The sequence below is a fragment of the Squalius cephalus genome, assembly GCF_949319135.1.
Source record: "Squalius cephalus genome assembly, chromosome: 17".
NCBI classification, from domain to species: Eukaryota; Metazoa; Chordata; class Actinopteri; order Cypriniformes; family Leuciscidae; genus Squalius; species Squalius cephalus.
This window is the reverse complement of record NC_137138.1, coordinates 21,587,282-21,608,795: the sequence shown is the minus strand read 5'-3', so window position 1 is coordinate 21,608,795 and position 21,514 is coordinate 21,587,282. Positions and strand designations below refer to the sequence as shown.

The 21,514-nt window shown below is 36.4% G+C and overlaps 2 protein-coding genes and 1 long non-coding RNA gene across 3 annotated transcripts in view; 2 read left to right on the top strand and 1 right to left on the bottom strand.

Annotated features, from left to right (window-relative positions):
* The first annotated feature begins 487 nt into the window (after positions 1-487).
* LOC307144373 lies at positions 488-1,476 on the top strand. Its single transcript, XR_013818732.1, has 3 exons — positions 488-597; positions 807-1,057; positions 1,254-1,476. It is a non-coding gene; the product is annotated as an uncharacterized lncRNA (long non-coding RNA).
* Positions 1,477-2,917: 1,441 nt separating this feature from the next.
* On the bottom strand, positions 2,918-7,934 carry nsrp1 (nuclear speckle splicing regulatory protein 1). Its single transcript, XM_079846703.1, has 7 exons — positions 7,846-7,934; positions 6,933-7,020; positions 6,792-6,848; positions 6,571-6,699; positions 5,095-5,302; positions 4,913-5,015; positions 2,918-3,936 (listed from the first exon to the last, which is right to left on the bottom strand). Exons 1-7 carry the CDS (start codon positions 7,863-7,865, stop codon positions 3,129-3,131), a joined length of 1,413 nt encoding a protein of 470 aa, XP_079702829.1. The 5' UTR covers positions 7,866-7,934; the 3' UTR covers positions 2,918-3,128.
* Positions 7,935-10,216: 2,282 nt separating this feature from the next.
* The window catches only part of ssh2b (slingshot protein phosphatase 2b), a 33,199-nt gene continuing 21,901 nt past the window's right edge, over positions 10,217-21,514 (top strand). Inside the window, exons 1-2 of the mRNA XM_079898757.1 lie at positions 10,217-10,427; positions 14,123-14,166. Of these exons, the coding sequence (XP_079754883.1) occupies positions 10,365-10,427; positions 14,123-14,166 (107 nt within the window). The 5' untranslated portion in view covers positions 10,217-10,364. The remainder of the gene's footprint in view (positions 10,428-14,122; positions 14,167-21,514) is intronic.

The window sequence follows — 21,514 nt, the reverse complement described above, 5'->3', positions numbered from 1 at the left end:
CAGGAACAGCTTTTAACAAAGAAACATATAATTTCTGAGTACAAATAATATGGTATTTTTCACAAAAATTGTCATAACTATAGTTATAAGTTATAAGGACATTTCCTTCCCCATCCATAATGTGTACAATGGACCAGACACCTTTATCCATCCAGTCCTGAGAGAACACAGATTTCCTATTAATAAGGAAGGATACACTTATTATTCCACAAAGAACAACCATGTGGGGGGAAATAGTGCTTGTATATCAGTTTCCGATATAATAATAGCCTACCTGACTATGAAAAGATGACAATTTACATTTTAGTAAGTAACAAACTAAGTCACACCTCAAAAGGAAATCAATGCCCCCAAAAGAATCAACGAAAATACGACCTGAGGTACGAATTCTAGGTTATAAGTGAATCCAGTAGTTGGCAGAAATGAGCAGATCGCGCTTAGTGTTTTCAATACCAGAAGAACAGGAAGGACTACGTCATCAAGCAACTCGTGTATATAAATCACGAGGCGCACGCGTGTTAGGTCTTTCTGTCCTGAAGTTGCGACGCAGTGAATGTGTGTTCAGAGAAGTTTCGAAAAAATATACGACTGATTATGGTAAGACGCAATGGACCAAGTTTCCACTATTTTACAATAATACTTTTCTTTCATACTGTGTTGTGATGAAATCTAAACTGAAAATAGCTGGAATTACCGTCAGATGGTTCAGTGGTGATGATCGGTTTTCTGAGCACACTTAAGGGGGAAGAAGTAACGTTACTTCCCACATGTATGATATGTTCCTTAACAATCTGTCTGTCTTGCAGATATTCTACGAGGAATTCACACATTTCTGGTGAGTTCTGCCTAAATGTTATTTAAATACTACCCGATTTCTTTATAATGATGAAACCTAAACTGATAGCTGGAATTACCGTCAGATTGATCAGTGGTGATAAACGGTTTTCTGAGCACACTAAATGTGGAAGAGGTACTTCCCACATCCACATGTATTATCTGTTCCTTAACAATCTGTCTGTCTTTTGCAGATATTCTACGAGGACTTCACACATTTGTGGTGAGTTTTACAGGAATGTTACTTAAATACTGCCTGAGTTCTTTATAATGATGAAACCTAAACTGATAGCTGGAATTACCGTCAGATTGATCAGTGGTGATAAACGGTTTTCTGACTAAACAAAATGTTAAGCTTTTCAGAAATATGGCCCGCAAATGTAAATCTAAATGTAAATCTTTTTTTTTTTTTCCACCAGATTTCAAACGAAGGGGATTGGGACGACTGCTGCTTTAGATTTTTTTTGTGTGTGTATTATGAACTTCTTTGTATTGTAACTTTAAGAAAAAACTCAACCCAATAAAAGTTGTTTATGCACATATTTTGTGTTTTCTACATTGTTTCTGTGAGGGGAAATTGTTGCCTACAATGCAGACGTGTTAACACCTTAAAGGGATGTCACCCAAAAAATTTACTCAAGTAGTTCAAACCTGTATGAATTTATTTTGCTTGAAGATATTTTAAAGAATATGGGCAACCAAACAGTTGTGGGGCATACTAAAGAAGTCAATGGGGTCCATCAACTGTTTGGTTACTGACATTCTTCAAAATTTCCTTTGTGTACAGAAGACATTTCTACAGGTTTGTAACAAATAAGATTTTGAATTTTTGGGTGACCTATCCCTTGTAACTTTCACCGTCAGCGTTTTCTTTTCCCTTTTTTCTCAATTTTCATGGCACCCACAATATTTTGTATATCTGAACATGCAATGTATCAAAAGAAAGAACAGACCCTCTGCTTTTCAACAAAATCAGATTTATTCTAGCTTCATGTATTCAACACTTGAATGTGGGTAAGTTTCATTAATAAAAGCAACATTTTGAGCAAAAAGCTGAGAATTCAGACGAGTGCTTGCGCAGTCCTATATCTCATTCTGGATCGACATTTCATTCGGTAACATTAGGCAGTTTTAATTTATATGCTGTTGAATGTTGATCTCGTTACTTTACATATGCAAATTATTCTCCATCTTCGCATTTGTTTTGATCAGGAAATTCAGTACTTTCAGAAGATGTTATAGCGCCCCCTAGCATATATCAGTGAAAATTCTGTCAGTGGTGGGGAAGCATTTTCTCACAAATGACGGAAATTTCCATCAGTGGTGGGGAAGGAGATCGTGACCTGTGCATGTTGTATACAATGGGGAAATATCACCATTAAATAAAAGTGAAGTGGTTAATTGCCCTTCCCCATTTCTGTTGATTAAAAGCCTCAAGCAAGTCCAATACCTTGAAGAGCACAAAAAAACATGGTGCAAAATGGCTTTTGCTGGTGGTATGATTAAACGACAATGTGCTAAAAACAGAAGTATTTTTCGTATACAAATGACAACGTTGTCAACTACCCCTATTCAACACAGCCATGAAAATAAAGAAATATTCATTCCAAAACCATTTTTTGTACAAGGCTGTAAATAGTTTTCTGCTGTAAAGTTCAGTATCACCTCACTGCAGTACACTAGATCCAGGGGGGCGGAGTTGGATTCAGATCTAAGAGGTGGAGATTGGTAGGTTTAGGGATCAGGGGGCGGAGATGGGTAGGTTTAGGTATATGTAAGGTGGGAGAACGCGAAATCCAGGGGGGAGGAGTTGGATCCAGATCCAACTCCTCCCCCTAGATTTTGTGTTCTGCAGTGAGGACCATCTCGTAAAGTTTGGCATTTTAACATGGGGATTCTATGGGAATGACTCTTTTGGAACCTGTCTCTAGTGGCCAGTCAATGAATTGCAGTTTAAGTCACTTCCATGTTGGATTCAAGAGAGAGACGGAAGTTTGCCGCTGGGGCAGAACGCACAAGTTTTCCGTTTTTAATTCAAAACGATGTCATATAAACGGCCCCTAAAAAGCTTTGCCACAATTGGTACCATTTGAGTTTATTTTATTAACACCAATGGACAATTACACATTTAAAGTGAAATTCACACAAAAAAGCACCCAACAAGCTCAATTCTCCCTATGTTCTTAAACCATAAATTATTTCAATTATTTGCCTTTATCAAACCAATATTTCCTGTTTCAAAGAGGGAAACATACAATGTCTTCAAAAGTGAGATATAATGGTCAATCCATTAACTAGTCGTCATCTTTTTCAATGTAGGGCTTCGCCGCAAAACGAGTAATTTGCCGAGCCAAGTATCTCTCTCTGGCTGAATTTACAGTCTGGTCACAGCTGCGTTTTGCAAATTTACTAGGTTCCTGTTTTGCTTCACCTTTATCTTCAGTTTCCATTATCTTTTCTTCTTCTTTAGCAATGTCAGTTTTCCCCTCGCTTATCTTTTCTTCATCCCCGATTTTCCCTTTGCTGTCCATTTTCTGGCTTTCTCCATCCCTCAGATCTCGCTCTCCTTTGCGGTCCCGTTCTCTGTCCTTTGGGCTGTTGTCTCTTCTGTCTCGATCTTGCTCTCCTTTCCGCTCCCGTTCTCTGTCTTTTGGACTGCTGTTTCGTCTGTCCCTCTTACCATGTCTGTCGTCTCTGTCCCTTTCCCTCCTGTCTCGGCCTCTATCCTCTTCTCTGTCCCTGTCTCGTTCCCTCTCTCTTCTGCGGTCCCTGTCCTCCTTTCTATGACTGTGCTTGTCCTCTCTATCTCTGTCTTTCGTCCTCTCTTTCTCCTTTGTCCTATCCCGGTCTCTATCTTTGAGACTTCTGTCTCTAACATCTTTCCTCTCCCGGTCTTGCTCATCACCACTGTCTGAATGAGGGGATTTTTGTCTGTATTGGCGTTTTGAGTGGTTGCCACTTGTGGTGGTTTTATTGAACACTGCTCTGTTATCGCTCTGGTCCTCATCACTGTGGGATTCAGCCTCGCTCTCTCTTTGTTTCAGTGTGGGCTCCGGGGTCGGTGACCTTTCTGCTGCTGCAGAGCTTGTGGCTTTTTCCTCTCTAAAACAATTTCAAGTTGAAGATTAATCATTTTATTAGAGCTTTCACAAACTTTCAAATAGTTAGCAATTTAAAATGCGACAGGTAACAAAGAATAAAAGAGTAGTTAAAGGGATAGTTCACCCAAAAATGAAAATTCTGTCATCATTTACTCACCTTCAATTTTAATGAATTTCTTCTGCTGAACAAAAAAAGTAGTTATTTTGAAGACTTTCAGTAACCAAACAGTTGAAGGACCCCATTGACTTCCATTGTATCCTTACCCATATTCTTCAAAATATCTTTTGTGTGCAGCAGAACGAGGAAACTCATACACCTTTGGAACAACTTGAAGGTGAGTAAATGATGACAGAAGTTTCATTTTTAGGTGAACTATCCCTTTAACCTTTTCAGATATATGATGCCGTTTGAACTGAACTCGCGTCTCATAATACATGAATTTAAATGAAATTAAATGTTAATTTATGTGTCATCAACATACAGAAAATAACCTTAATTACAGTCAGGTTCTTAATCCAAAATAATTATTATTTACTATGCTATTTTTATGTAAGCTTTTAATTATTACAAATTTTTAAAATTAATATCATTTGCAGGTTTTTTTATGTTAAGCACATTGCATGTTTTACAAGGGGTTTGTAAACTTATGAGCAGAACTGCACGAAAGACCATTTACCTGTAACAATTTAATGTTAACCTGGGGTATGTAATTGTGTTTTCATGCACTTTATGCTTGAAGTTCCTGCTTGTTTTGCACTCATCTATGATAAACATATCCACTTTATTTGTAATGTAAGAGCAGGTGCAGCCATTTTGATTCTGGTGTCAGCCACTTCCAGTTATTTTAGCAGTCAAAAAACAGTGCTTGATCATAATCATAAACTGGTATTATTATCATAGTCATAAACCCTGGTGTGTAGCGCAAATAAAAAAAGATCTTGCTTCCGCACTGCAAGATAAGCTGGATATGCCTCACCTTTGAGCACTACGATCAGGAACTGCCTCTTCTCCGACTGTCTGATTGAGAAGATGTCGATAAAATCCACTGAGATCCTTCTGCTTCTTTACATCCAGTGCAGCTAAAAATGAAAAAGAAAATTATTAAGTATGTCCATTTTAATACTCATAACAACACTGCATTACACTTCAAGAACTCACCTTCTAACGCTGCTTCCCTCTTCTCTCTCTCCAACTCTTCCTGTCTTTCTTTAAGCTTCTGGCGATAAGCTGAGGTGACGAAAGCCTCTTTATCAGCAAACATCTCGCCCTCTGCTTCTCTTTCCTTCTGAATTTTCCTCTCATCACGACGTTCTTGTTCCTTCTTTCTCTCCTCCACTGCTCGGATCAGCTGGTTAATATACTTGGGCTGAAAATGTTGAAGTGAACAATTAGCTATTGATCATGTGCTACTTCAAAAAATTATTTCAAAAGCTTTATATAGTAATACAACAGCTATACAGACTTATATTGATTTAAACTCAAGGTTCATCCACACCAAAAACAATAACTAGAACAATAAATATGAAGTTTTAATAATCGTTCTAATTCTATGAGAATAGGGAAATCCACACTATGATGATAACAACAAAGAGAAATGATTTCACTGAAATCCCTTTCAGAACCATTTTTTTCCAACTACTGAATGATAAAAACATAGACAGCCAATCAGAATCCATTTAAAGTAGCAGACGACAAAACTGTAACACATGCTTATGATAAACGGAACAATATCATCCATTAGTGTGGATGCTGCTTATATAGTTATAGTTATCATTCTAGGTGTGAATTGGTCTTAAAGGAGAACTCCGGTCAATTTTAACATTGAGCTCATTTTTTTGTAAATTTGGAGTGCTGTCAGTACAGAGAACAACGACAAAAATCGGTATTGCCTACACCGTGTTATCCTCTTTTTAAAATTTGCACCCTGTTGACTTCAATGGGGCAAGTTTTAAACCTGCTTTTAGCCTCTTAACATCCTTGATGTGTCATTACAAGTGCACAGCCATGTGAGTGATTCCTTCAGAGTGAACACGGGTGAATCTGACTGCAGTAGATCTGAAAGATATGGATAAAAATGATGTTATTTCAGCCAGCGCACATACCTGTATTTACATCCTGTTTTCGGTTGAAGTCCACAGTAGTCGATTGTCGAGTTCGGGCGCATGATCGTACGTACTAAACCTATGCGCGTGAACTCAACAATCGATTACTGTGGGCTTCGACCGAAAACAGGATGTAAATACAGGTATGTGCGCTGGCTGAAATAACATCATTTTTATCCATATCTTTCAGATCTACTGCAGTCAGATTCACCCGTGTTCACTCTGAAGGAATCACTCACATTAGGTGTGCACTTGTAATGACACATCAAGGATGTTAAGAGGCTAAAAGCAGGTTTAAAACTTGCCCCATTGAAGTCAACAGGGTGCAAATTTTAAAAAGAGGATAACACGGTGTAGGCAACACCGATTTTTGTCGTTGATCTCTGTACTGACAGCACTCCAAATTTACAAAAAAATGAGCTCAATGTTAAAATTGACCGGAGTTCTCCTTTAAGAATGTCTATTGAATGAACAAAGAATGTCTATTGAATGAACAAAGCAGCTTTTTTTGTTATACAATTTTAAAATATACCTTTTTATCAGTGCCACCTAGCAATTTTTTATTGCTTTCCAGTCTCTCTTTCTGAATATCATCATACACGTTGTCATATTCATAGACAGTGCTGTCCTCTTGAAGTGCCTTTTGCATCTCAAGACGGGTCTGAAGTGGGATGTGTAACAAAATAATTTCAACACCATTAACCTGGAATAATTATCCAAAGGTTGTTGGGATGCCATGGATTCCATGCTCACCTGCTTCATCATCTTCTTTTTGGCTGCCTCCTTCTTCAAGCTCTCCCCAACAGAGGTCTACAATATAAGAGGTTGTGTTTTATTACAGTACACTGATTTAAGTGTAGAGAAAGTCATATTCGGATTCATAGAAGCTGTCACCTCATCATCAGAATCATCTCCAAACACAGAGGGGCGGGAGAGAAGGGCAGATTTTGATGCACTCTTCTGAGGCAAAATGAGCCCATACCTTAAATGCACACAAGACAGTATGAATACGACTTAGTATATATTGTAAGTAATGGCTAAGTTTAGTTTAACATTTTCATCTTCAACATAATTTCACTTAAATGACAATTAATAGGTAATCTTCATTACCATTTAAGTGAAATTACTGAACTTAAATATACGAGCTTGATAAAAATGATCATTCTAGAAGAAAATTTCAAATGGCACTTAGAGGCTTTTGCATCTGAACTCTTCATATATATATATATATATATATATATATATATATTTAGGCTACAGGGGGAAAGATAAACCAGCTAAAATCAGCTTAAGCTGGTTGGCTGTCAATCTCACAGCCTGATCATAACTGGTTTGGGGTTTTAAAAGCAGCCAAACACTGGTTTTGTTTTGACCATCTTAAACTAGCTATGTCCAGTTTAAACCAGCAAAGACCAGCTAAACAGCTTAGGCTGGTTTTAGATGTTTTTTCTCAGCAGTGGTAACTTAGCCAAGCAAACCACTCCCAATTTCATGTAAGGACAGTTATCTGCAAAAAAGCTAGAAAATTACGTAGAGCTAATTAGAGATTTTAGTAAAATGCAACATGTAAATACAATTTCTTTATGATTTATAATGTGGCTAATATTATTGTATTCACGTGTGTTTTGGGGATAGCAGCATTAGCTCAGAGGCTCGGACTATTTTGATTAGCTTGTTCTTATCAAGATACTCTTTAACAACATGCACACACAATCATCATTCCATCTCCATTATTATAAACTATAATTTCTTCATATGTCTTGTGTAAGGGGACGAAATAACTGAAAGTTAGAATTAAGGCACTTACTGTTTACCAGAGGTCGCCATCTTGCTTCCAAAACTATCTGGCGTACAGCAGATTCGATAACTTTAAGATCAATACGACGTTAAAGCAACAAAGCAGAATCGAATCGTAATTAATCACAATTATTTTAAAAAACAACGATAAATTAAAATACCCTATGTGTGATCACAAATTAGTCATATTGATTGCGTTTACGTTTTTGTGAAAGTACCGTATACGAATCGAACGATATTGTTGGTTTTTAACATCAACTTGACCCATTTCTTTGGGGAGTGTCCATAAAACGTTTCACAAATATAAAATATATAGAAACGTGATTATAATTGTACATTAATGGAGTTTAATCATGTTTAGTAACTAAATTTACAAAGTAATAAGGCACATGCAGATAGCCTAGTGAAAACAAATTTCTACTGACGGTATAGAAATTTGTTTTATCATTTCACTATCTGCTAAAATTCTCAATCAAAGGAAAATTAAATGTTTACATGTTTAAATAAAGGCATTTAAAGGAAATAATGTAAGCAAATTGAGAGATAAACATTTGTTTATATTATTAATAATTATTGAAATAGCCTAGTAGGCTAGGCTACATTTAATTCATGTCCATAGTCAAGTTTTTCTTGTAGGCCTATGCTAAAAAAAAAAAAAAAAAAAAGGAACGAAACTGTTCGAGTAGATACAGAACAGGCTGCCACTAGATGGTGACAATCTCTTTAATAAATCCCTAAATCATCAAGAGCCACACCCCTGGCAAATTGCAGTCATTCTTACAGAACAGACAGTACAGTAGCTACTATTATATTTTTATAAGTACTATACATATTTTATCTTTTTATCTTATATGTCTTATGACTAGGTCTATTATGTAAGACCATGTATAAAGGCCTATTGCAAAGGCTGATCTGGTTAAAAGTCGGGTCCACTTTTTCCATAATCTGTAATTGGGTACAGCAGTTCTTTATTTCTATTGTGTGTATAGTTATACATCCATAAATTATTTTTGTCCATTTAAAAATAAGAGTCGACATTTTTGCCGATTTCTGTATGTGAACAGTTTTTCTTTCTGTAATGTGTCCTACTGTGCCATTCCTGATTTGAATGTTAAATGATTTACTTAAAGTGGATGGCATTCTTTATATTGTATCTCAGCGTTAACCCAAACTCTGTTGCACCTGCAGTAATCCTAATCTCATTTTCTCTACTCTCTCTACTCTCACTGTTAATGCCATTCAGAGAGATTTAGGTAAACGCTGAATTTGGTTGAATGGTCAGAGGCAAATAGAGTAAAATAAGGTATGAGGAAGTTTCCTCTACAAATGAAGTTGTGTGTGTCAAATGCTTTGGGTGGCTTCACACTGGTCATGAAGCAAAATAAACTGTAGGCCTACAATCTATTCATCTTTCAGAGTATCACATGACCTACAAAGAACTGAGTTGCATTTGCTTTGGCATGTGTGAAGCAGCAGTGTGGGAGTGGAGGTTACGAGCAAAAGAAAAGAAAAGTCACAGCTTGTCTGTAAACCCATTTCCTGTCTGCACATTATCTGAGAAAACAGAGAGATGTGTGTGTGTGTGTGTGTTGTTGAGTGTAATGCATTACTAAGTAATTAATTACTGTAATTTAATTACTTTAACCATGAAAATGTAAAGCTATTATTAACCAATTAACCATAGTTGGAAGCTTTAAAGCAGGGTTTCTCAAACTCGGTCCTGGAGGGCCACTGTCCTGCACAGTTTAGCTCCAACCCTGATCAAACACACCTAGCTGTGAGTTTCTAGTGATCCTGAACATGACATCGATTAGCTTGCTCAGGTGTGTTTGATCAGGGTTGGAGCTAGCTAAACTGTGCAGGTCAGTGGCCCTTCAGGACCGAGTTTGAGAAACCCTGCTTTAAAGGGATAGATCACACCAAAATGAAAATGCTGTTATCATTTACTCACCCTCATCATGTCAGGAAAAATATATATTTTGAAGAATGTTGGTTATCAAAGTGCTTCGGTTCCCTTTGACTCCCATTGTAATTTTTTGTCCATAAAATGGAAGTCAATGCGAAACTGTTTGGTTATCAACATTCTTCATAATATATAATTTTATGTTCCACAGAAGAGAGCAATTTGGAACGTCATGATGGTGAGTAAATGATGACAGAATTTTCATTTTTGTGTGAACTATTAAATTAGCTTTAAAGGCATTTCATAGCAGTTTATATAAATTTGTTTTGTTTTTTTAGATAGACTAAATTATTAAGAGAAACCCAACCTGGACCTTTTGAAAATGCTGTTTAACTCTTTATTTCACGTGCTTGTTCAGTACACAGCATGTACACAGTAGTTAACCATGGCTTGAGGCCACTGAATCTTGACAGCTGGCGGTTCCGGCGCATGCGCAGAGGAGTCACAGAGAGGAAGCGCGACAGAGAGCAGTAGCAACGGGCGAGCAGCGGCTGATCTCCTCTGACACAATTATGTCTGTCTCGCCACCACCAGTTTCTCTCAGGTATCCGTTTACCGGAGCCTGAATGGCGTTGGTAACTGTGCAGCGGTCGCCTACTCCAAGCGCAACATCCAGCCCGTGCGTTTCGGTGAGTGACTCGCATCTTTTCTTTTTTTTTCTCCGACACCTTCCACCGCCTCGGTAGTTTTGGGTTCATTTCCGCTGTTTCCTACGGTCCGTTTGTCCTCAGACGCTAGAGAAACACGCATGCGTGAAATATAGACTCGGAATTACATTGTTGTCCATATGGCTCATCAAATATCTGGCGAGCGTTTGACATGGGCTGTATCTCAGCCGTTGAGATTTTCTGCTAAATCTACCGGTTGTTTGCAGTGGCATGTCACAGACAGGAAGTGTTTGATAATTGCTCAAATGACTCAAAGCTTCTCTTTGACAATGTATCAAATAGTGATATTCATATGCAAAGGTTACTATGACGATGTGATTGGTCTTCAAACGAAAGTCGTCTTGGAACCAGGAAGTAAACACAGCTGCCCCCTTAAAAACTGAGCCAGTTGTAGTAAACGGGCTGTCTGTAGAGTAGTAAACATGTGGGATTATTAACGTCTAAAACTAGACTGATATATATTAATTTTTTTCAAAATAAATATGATTTCAAGGAAAAGAAAAACACAAATGCAAACTATTCTTGAACGTGTGTTGTAAGCAAGGAGGGATTATACTTTTGTTTTTCAATTATATGCAGATTGTTTTATTTTATTACTATTAAAAGCAAGCAATAAAATAAATAAAATGTGTGATAAATCACAATTTCCACCAGTCTTTAGACAGCAGAATGAATATTATAAAGTTAAATACTAATGTGTTACATGCAATAATACAGATGTCACAAGAAAAACTAGCCTCTGTGGGTCCTTATACTCCTGTTTGACATCATTTGACCTAGAGAAATGTAAATTTTTATGTAAAGATAAAGGCCAAGAGCAATGATGAAGCAATTCGTTTTTACCACTACATAGTCATATGATATTTCACTGTTGTCTATTTAGTGACTGAAACTGCAGCCATGATGGTGCTGCTAAAGAGTCAGTATGACAGAATTCGAAGGTTTGGTTCCAGGTTGGATTGATTCAGGTTCTAGGAACCAATATGTGCTTTCACTATTATCTTTTGAGCAGTACACTTAACCCCAGGTTACTTCAAAGAGACTTCCTTCCAACTTGTTTGTTAAAAATCATCTGTTAGGTAACCAGTGGACAAATGTTAACTCTTATAGGCAATTTCGTTGGTCTTTCTAAGGTCTTGTATCATGTGACGACATCTGCGAGAAATCTCATGTGAGAGTATCTTCTTGTGAGACTCCTGTTTGATGTCTATGGTGTACCAATACTATACATGCAACAAATCCGGTCTTAGTTTGCTGTACTGTAAACTATTTGAACGTATGCATTGGATAGTCAAATATTTTGGAGGTCTAGATTGCCAGTCATTTTCTGCTTAAAACCAAATAATTCATTCAAACACAGATTTCATGGAGTCAAACATTTCCATAATGCAAAACACTGAGCTTTCATTTGGGTTTATGTAAAATCATGCCCATCTTGGGTAATGTCTGACTGCCATGAGTAACTTGAGATGAATTGGTTATCTGATAGCCCCGTCTTTTTTGGTGCATTCAGTGCATTTCTGAACATGATAAATCTCAGGCTTATTGATGCAATGCTTTTCAAGTACAGATGTGGCTCTGTTACATTAAAAACAACAATGTTCCCCCTGTATTTTTGCAATAGAATTGTTATTGTCACACAACTGGTCAGGTGGAAGTTTCTTCAGAGTTTACTGAGCTGGTTGTGCCATGTGTATAAAACAAAACAAGTTTCTCAATGTCCTGTCAGCCTTTATCATACTCTGTCTTAATATAATATTGTGCCTCTCGCTTGTCTATGTTCTGGAATAAAGTTGCATCATGCTTCTGTGAACTGTTCATTTTAAAATCTTTTAGGCTTTAAACTCCAAACTCTTCTTAAAACGTTCAAATGCGTTTAGCATGAAATCCCCATCTCTTCGTTTGATCTTCTGCTCTGAATATAATAATGTAGGTTTATGCACTGATCTGAAGTGTTAGACCCAAATAAATGGTGCAGCATTTGAAATTAGGTCTAATAAGCCATATAGCCTAAGTTGGATAGAATTTATTGATCACTGGCAAGAAAGCTGCATGAATTCTTGGACAGAGTAGGTGTACAGAACTAGACGTTCCCCAAACAAAATGTGGGAACCAATTATTGCACTTGTTCAAGGTATGGGTGATTTTTCAGTGATGTCCAATTAATAGATAGCAATGCAAGATGCCAGCCTCAGCTGTACTTTTTTGTGCACAAAATAATCAGTGTATGCAAAAACCAAATTAGTATTATGATTATTATTACTATGTATGGATTAAAGTAGGGGTCTCCACTAGCCTGGCTAACGTCAGACCAAGTCTCATTTGAGACTTGGTCTGGGAACCACGTGTGCATTTTCTCGTATTTGAGGCGTGGTTTACGAATGCCCAGAGCCGTTTATTGGGCGCTATGAATGTCTATCAAATGCGCCTGTATGTAGCTCATAGCCAATCGCTTCAATTATACCAGATGACGCATGTAGAGCGGCAGAAATTCGACGAGGAAAAAGACGATGGGTCAAAGGTTTATTTGTACACGATGGCGTTTAGCGAATATTACCGTTTGTGCAAGATAAACATGAGGGTAGAAGTTAACGTCGAGTCTGATGCCATGTTGGATCCATAGATATAAACAAACTGCTTCGGTGTCGTCATCGTCTTGCTGCTCCCTCCCCGTTCTGTGATTGGTTCCCTTTTTCAGGGGAAAATTTGGTCCATGGTGTCCAGACTGCCTAGCAGCGTGAATAAAATCGCGCTGCGAGCAAGGCAGTATGGGGAAACCCAGGCTAGGTCTCCACACTTTTTTTCAAATAAATTGTGAAAATTGAAAATTTGTGCAATACAATATTAAGTTAACTTCAACCAAATCTAACCTTATAAAACTTTATAAAATGAAACACTTGATTTTAGTAGGTGTCACTAATCTGTCTCTGCATGAACGGATATCTTTAAAAGACCCCTGTATTAAAGATTGATTTTGATGCTAATCTTTACATTGCATTTTCATCTTATTGTTTAGCCTCAGAAGCTGGGTTTCCATTACAGATTTACGCAAAACCTTTGCAATATTTTCTAAATGTTGATTGCGAAATGACTACGTTTCCATTAACCAATGTTATGCGACCAAAACATTTTTTTTCCCTCTCGCTACAAGTCATTCCAAAAACCATGGGAATGGATGTTGGTTTACGTATATCGCAGCCACTGCACTAGCTGTTATTTTTAATCAAAGACATAGGCTAGGTGTATTATTCAAACATTAAAGGGATAGTTCACCCAAAAATTCTGTCGTCATTTACTCACCCTCAAGTTGGTCCAGCAGAACAAAGACATTTATACAGGGTTGGAACAATTTGAGTGAGTAAACGATGACAACATTTTTACTTTTGGGTGAACTAGGCCTATCCGTTTATTGGCAAGGATGGCAGTTTTGCAACATATTCCTTTTTTCAAATTGCCTGAAAAACCTCCTTATGTAAGCATAAAAACTTTCTTGCGATATATTTGTTTTCCATTGGGCGTATTTTAAATTCGCAATTTCAATTTGCACAATTTGAAGGGTAATGGAAACGCAGCTAATTTTACGACCAGAGGTAATATGTCATGCTACGGATTGATAAGAATAATAAATCTGTTTCCTTTTTTATTTTATTTTTAAGGAGTCTGGCAGTGGGGAAGATGACCGCCGGTCTCAGCCCAGAAGGTAAAATAAAAATTCATTCTCAATGAAGCTTTACGTCATTTAATGCAAACTGATAGGCCTACTTATTTTTTGCATTTTAAATACAACTGACTGACTCAGTGGGTCATTGACAAAACATTTTTAAAACAAAACATGCAAATTGTTGTGAACTTAGAATCGAAAGACCAGGAGACTTGGTTGTTTCTTCAGCAGGATTCTTTATTGAGAACACAAGCTGTCGGTAGCTGCAGTCACCAAGTCTGAACGTGAATGTTCTCTTACAGTTTATATACATTTAGGGGCAGGAACCGAAAAAGACAGGTTTAGGAACCGGTTCTAGACTGGGAGCATTGCCCACCCTAATCCACTCATCATATCTATTCAAACACTGAGACCCGAGTACAGGACTGGCTGGACTTTCTTGCTAAAACACAAACTCCAAGAGTTTCAGTAAAACAGGACTGACCAGAGTCTTTTGCTAGAAAACTCTGATAATCATAATTTATACCTAACCTTAACATGCTAAATTCAATGTAAACCTATATTAAACATTTTAATAAATTTGCTTTCCCACAAAATCTTACCATTTATTTCAAATTCTATCCTTCAAAATACAATGGTATTTTTCATAATGTTGGGAAGATCACAGACGAGGAGGATCATTAGGAAACTGTCTGCCTGCACACAACATTAACGCAATGATTGTACAGTATTGTCATCGGACCTATATTCAAACCGGACAATCGACCGTTTTACCTAGCGAACGAATCCAGCAATGTCTGCCATAATATCAGTCAAGTGCGCGTCATTGATCATTGTTCTCGCCAGAAAGGGCTTTTTTTTTTTTACACACGGTCTAGAGTATGCGGATGGTGCACACATCTGGTGCGCTTCGCGTGTTGGTCAAAAATGACCAATTTTTTTTTATATATATATATAAAATGAAATGAATGTACTAGGCTATATTTTAGTTCTATAATATTTTTTACTTAATATTATGTATTTTTAGGGATTTTATGGTACTAAATTATATTTACGCTGTAGTTATAATCCATTTATTCACTTTTTAAGCATAGACCTGAAAATGACATTTAAAACTTAAACTGTCATAAATCTTGAACGCTTTAGAGCACAGACTTAAGTTTCTCTTTTCAAAGACGACACTTGGCAAATTATTGCTGAAGTGGAAAAAAAGTTTTAAAAAAGTTTACTTAAAAAAATTACATAATTTTACGTTTATAGTTATGAAAAATGCACAGAAATACTATTTTCAATTTTTACATGAAATCTATACTTTAAAATAACGGCAAGAAAATCAAAGCATAAATCTAAACAAGTTGTGTTCCAAATTTGAGCTTGATATCTCAAAAAATTAGCTTTCAGTACAATTTTATTGGGCTACAGTACCAAAAGTTTTCACTAGATGAAATTTATCTCCCATTCATTTCCAATGCAGTAATTTTTGACCGTGAGGAGCACGAGTGTGACTTTTTATTTCAGGAACATTTCATCTTTTCGAATCATGTTTTTTTTGTGTTCACATAGCAAGTGGCAAAACCTTTTACCTATAAATCCTGATATGTGTGTGAAATGCCCTTTTTGTGCATACATAACGTTTGTACATGTGTAAATGCCCTCTGAATCACTTTCAAGATGGATTTAAATCCGATCACCCAAACCACTTCTGTCTGAGTCTGAGACGCATTCCAAACGAAACTATACACGTATATCTTGTTGTTGAAACCAGATGCATTTACATATGTACATTTTACATATGTAAATTTACCATATGTAAATTTTACTCCTCCCAACATGGTTAAAAATAAACGCATATGTTAATTATACTTCTCCCAAAATGGTAAAAAATAAACATGTGAGAGCATCTTATTGGCTACTTAACAGTACAGAACAGTTTTAACAATACAGATAGTTGTACATAAAATGCACATACTGCTTGATGTATACTTCAGTAGTTTTAAATACAGTTTTAACTGGAATGACAAGTGAATGTATTGATAGATTGATAGATCTTTGAGGTACCCATGTGAAGATGTTACAAAAGGCTTGCTTTCATGTCACAAAAGTTGTCCATTACGCAGTCACACAAACAAGGACCTTCACAAATTATCTCTAATGACTCCTAATTTATGATATAATGGCAATACATTGATTTAATAGATTGACTCAGAGTAAAAAAAGCTCTCACTTTCATGATGAAAAGTTTAAAATATGTAACAATGTTACAAGATCATTTTCTCTGCAGATATTATTTGCTCTATGGTATCTCAGATCTTTAGAGCTCCGTCAGAAATCAATAGCACTGTCCTTAACTAAACTGATACCTCACTTGCTCTTGTCTCATGTGCATATCATATTGTTTTCCTGTTGCAAAGCGGTGACATTTTAATCAGACATCCCTAAATGATGATTAGTAAGAGACTAAGAGTTTACTTCCATTTTTTTGAGAGAGTATCAAATGAGATGGAAAGTTCTCATATATCAGTGTCATTGAATATGCCATCAGATATCAGACCTCTTTAATAACACACACACACACACACACTGTATGCGGTAGATTGACAGATTATTGAGCAGCAGTTCTGATTTCTATGGACAGTATTACCATGATAGCAGACACATCATAGTGATATCGTCAAGTTAAGTTTGACAGACATTTTGTGATAACATGTAGTTTTTCCTCTTATGTTTGCTCATAGACACACCAAACAAGCAAGTTTTGTCTTTACTCGGGTTTCCGTAAATCGTTGTTAATTTAGAACTTCTGCATCCTGCAATATTTCCCATTTCTTTCATCGTCAACAGTAGAATATCAAATCAGTTATACATATCATTTAACCCCAACCCTAACAGTTTTAGTGTGCTTGCATATTTATATCACTTAATAATAACACTTAATATAGCAGCAGAATAAATTGTATCAAATTGATGTGCATTAATCAGTATTTTTCTGAAGCTGACAATGGGAAACACCAAAACCAAAGTTAATTATAATTTTTTTTTTGTTGTTGGTTCTTTAACATTATAATTTCAGTAAACGTCAGTAGATTTTTAGAAGGCGTTTAGAAATATTGTTCTGTCTTGAGGTACTTGAAAAAGGCTAATATATTCTGATTTATGAAGAATAGGGCTGCATGCATTTGGATCAGCAAAAAAAAAAAAAAGTGCAATTTGGGAGTGGCAAATGTGACTTTGCTTTCCGTTTATTGCTTAATGCACACTTATACCACAGCAAAACTACTAGATTAACTGATAAAGGCTCAGCTTACTGTATTTATAAGGTATAATTCACCCAAAAATGTCAATTCTGTCATGTACTCACCCTCATGACGTTTCAAACCTATAAGATTTTCGTTCAACTTCCATGCACAAATGAAGATATTTTTTTATGGAACTTTAAAGTCTGTTCCTCTAAAACTTAAAGACCCAAAAAATGTCATATGTCATTTTTTATTTTGGCTTAAAATATCGCAATAGTATCGCATCGTGACATGAGTGTATCGTTACACCCCTAGTCCCGAACCGTACAGCCTGGTCCGTACGGATCAACTGCGATCCGTTTAACCCCTAGCTGCAAGCAATGGTTTCCAGTGGTTTTTGTTAGTCAATGCTGAAGGGCACCAGAGGGTGAGTAGAGCTGCATTTAAAACAAGTCAAAACAGGGATGGAGTCACTGCTGGTAAAAACACCGGAGGGAGGGAAATGAGACGAGACAGGCTGATTCAAGATTGTTGTGTTTGCGGTTTTGTAGAGATTAGGCAAGTACTTTCATGACTGATCTAGCATACTAATTGTTTTACTTTTTATTGTAGATTTACTTTGTTAAAAGAATCTTGTACTTACTTGTCTCTAAGCCATGATCGTTAGACTGACCTAAAGAAAAATAAGATTTGTTTAAGCAGGTGACTCTGATAGGCTGTGTTATGCCGTCTACAGACTGTGAGATTCCGGCAATCTAATAAGATCATTGTAAATCACACTTGCTCGACATGGATCTAATAAACTTGGGTACGACATGTATGTAGACTGTACGATGATGGTACCTATTGAATCGTAGGCTTCAACGCAAGTTAGTATAGAATAAAATGTCATCAGCATGTGGCAGTGGTAAACAAATAGAGCAAGTCTGAAGCAAGTTGTGTGTTACCCTGATGGTGTTTTGTGTTTGTGTGTATGACCCTGTGCACCGCCCATACGAGTATTGATGACCATGTTTTATGAACAGGATGCTTGCGCTGGTCTCTGATTTATCATGGCTTTCTATTGTGCCTCCTGTATTATTGTGGTGGTTATTGGTTCATTTTGGTAAAAAGGCAGTTTTTGGTAGTTAGTTTGGTAACATTATATCACTTAATTAAATATAGTTTAAAAAATACAGGTCGCCTATCTTGTAAAACTGCACATTGTCACAGTATTTTTTACGGTATTTCTGTCAACCACAGTTTTTAACATTGATGATATTTAGAATTGTTCCTTGAGCAGCAAATCAGCATATTAGAATGATTTCTGAAGGATCAAGTGACACTGACGATTGGAGTAATGGCTGTATAGTATATGGCTGTATAGTAACAATAATATAGAGTATTATTGTTTTTACAGTTTTTTTGATACTTTGTGAGCATAAGTTTCCTTTTAAAAAATTTTTTTACAATCTTATTGACCCCAAACATTTGAATGGTGGTCATTCATATATATATATATTTTTATTTCACTCATTTGGTGAATTGCAGGATTACAATAGAATATAATAGAATACAATAAGAATACAAAAATAATTTTAATTTCTCTTTTTTTTTTTTTTTTTGCATATATATGAATATAAACTTTCTTCTGTGTAAAATACATATTGACTCAGGGTCAGTCACGTGTGTTCTGATAACGTGCTGATGGCCTTTAGTGGAACAGCCTCTTGATGGTCTGCAGGTGCTACCGGACTGTTTTTCATGTTTGAACAGCTGTGTTTTATATGTAATACTGATAATATTCCCACAATTTCTGAGCAATCCTTTTCTCACATCTATAAAAAAGACATAATTGGATGTCCAAGTGTTATCCATGTTGCTTATTTAGATTATTTTTTTTTTTTAGGAAAGGTGTTATCTTCTGTATGAAAAATAAATAGACTAATTCCTTTTATAAGAAAAAATCAACCTATGTAAATTAGGCATGGGTCATGATAATAATGTTGATGATTTATTTATTTGTTTTTTACGTTATAAAACCCTCTTGGAAAAGTCATGTCTCTACTGTCATCCCCTTTAAAACAACATTGCTAAAGCCATACATGTAGACGCCTTTGTACCATCGTGTACCATACGTTATATTAAGAATAATTTGCTTTAAACGTAAGAACACATACTGTGTGAACACCTGTGAAGAAGTATGTCTGCTCAGGGTCATATTAACCCAAAAATAGCAAATTATTGATGGTTTCCTTAAGACCCCGCACGTGAGTGCCCCTACGCGACAAAAGCAAATAAAACCCATTATAATAGGCGATGCTGTCTACACTGGATGTGGCGCGACACGACAAATTCCCGACAGTTAACTGATGCCTGTTGAACTGATTTCTGACATACTTCAAGCTTCTTTTTCGTGGCTTATTGGGCTTAAACGCTCAATATACAAAATGTCAAAATGCCTGTCTTGGTGAGTATTCAGTTAGATACAGTCAGTTTTGGAAAGCAATAGTTGAGAGAAAACGCATGTTGGGTAAAAGTATATTTTGGCTTAAGCTCTTAAAGGGATAGTTCACTTTGAAATAAAATGTTGGTATGTTTTAGCTTACCTCAAGGGCATCCAAGATGTAGGTGTCTTTTTTTCCGCAGTAGTTTCAATTTTGATATTTTTAGGTCAAACCGTTTTTGTCTGTCAGTCATTTCATGCAGGTCTATGGATACTGTCTCAAAGAGCATGCACAAAGTCCAAATTAAAACAATTCCCCATCGTCCAAATTAAACAATTCCCCATCTTAAGTACACATTGATGGCCTAAGACACGAAACGAGCGGTTTGTGTGAGAAAACGAACAGTATTTATATCGTTTTTAGCTCTTATAACACAGCCGCGTCCAAATGATCTGAGGGCTCGGGCGGGTATAGATATATACACTAGACGTCGCCTTGGCTACTGCAGTTCATTGGAACGAAACCGTAGCCAAGGCGACATCTAGTGTATATATCTATACCCGCCCGAGCCCTCAGATCATTTGGACGCGGCTGTGTTATAAGAGCTAAAAACGATATAAATACTGTTCGTTTTCTCACACAAACCGCTCGTTTCGTGTCTTAGGCCATCAATGTGTACTTAAGATGGGGAATTGTTTAATTTGGACGATGGGGAATTGTTTTAATTTGGACTTTGTGCATGCTCTTTGAGACAGTATCCATAGACCTGCATAAAATGACTGACAGACAAGAACGGTTTGACCTAAAAATATCAAAATTGAAACTACTGCGGAAAAAAAGACACCTACATCTTGGATGCCCTTGAGGTAAGCTAAAACATACCAAAATTTAATTTCAAAGTGAACTATCCCTTTAAAAGTGACAGCAGCCTAATAAACCTGATTCTGATTATGTTAATCAAAGAACAAAAGACAAAGAGAAAATCAGTCGCTGCTCTTGACTGAACACTTTTTTTTACTTTTAATCTGAATTTAATTTCTGCAATGAAAACTATCCAGTTTTATTTTACATTTGATTACTTTAATTTCTGTGATATGTCTTATCTGAATATTACTGTTAGACCCAACCTGGAAAACTTAAAACCATGTTTATTTCATTTGTCTTTATTCTATTGTATGTATTTGTGCTATCGTTTGCAATTTGTTTATTTGAATAAAATTATGAGATAATTACAAATTATCTGTATGGCGGTATATATGGCAGTTTTCCTCGTGGTATCTAAAATGGTATCTAATGTCTATATTTTTCAAGGTATCATATTGAAGTTGGAAATTTCAGTATCGTGACAACACTACTTCTGATCCGAAGAGCAAATTGATTTTCAGCGGTCGCTTTGTCACATCTAGTGTAGACAGCCTGAAGCTGTTGCAGCGTAATGCGACAACCGTCGTGTCCTGTGTAGACACTTTGTTAGTCATTCAGACAACTCAAAACTAGTGTAGCTGATTTAAAAAAATATGTAGATTTTACCACCCCTAAAATGAATTAACCATTAAGTGTTTGACAAACAATATCACAGTTGCTCTCTGAGATCGTATCAGATTGGTTCTCATTTTCCATTCACCCATGTGAGCCATTACCTAATTAAACCAGTTCATAAAACCCCTTGTAAATTATGTCAAGAGATACCTTGACCTGTTTGGTCCCATTGATTATATTGTGAGA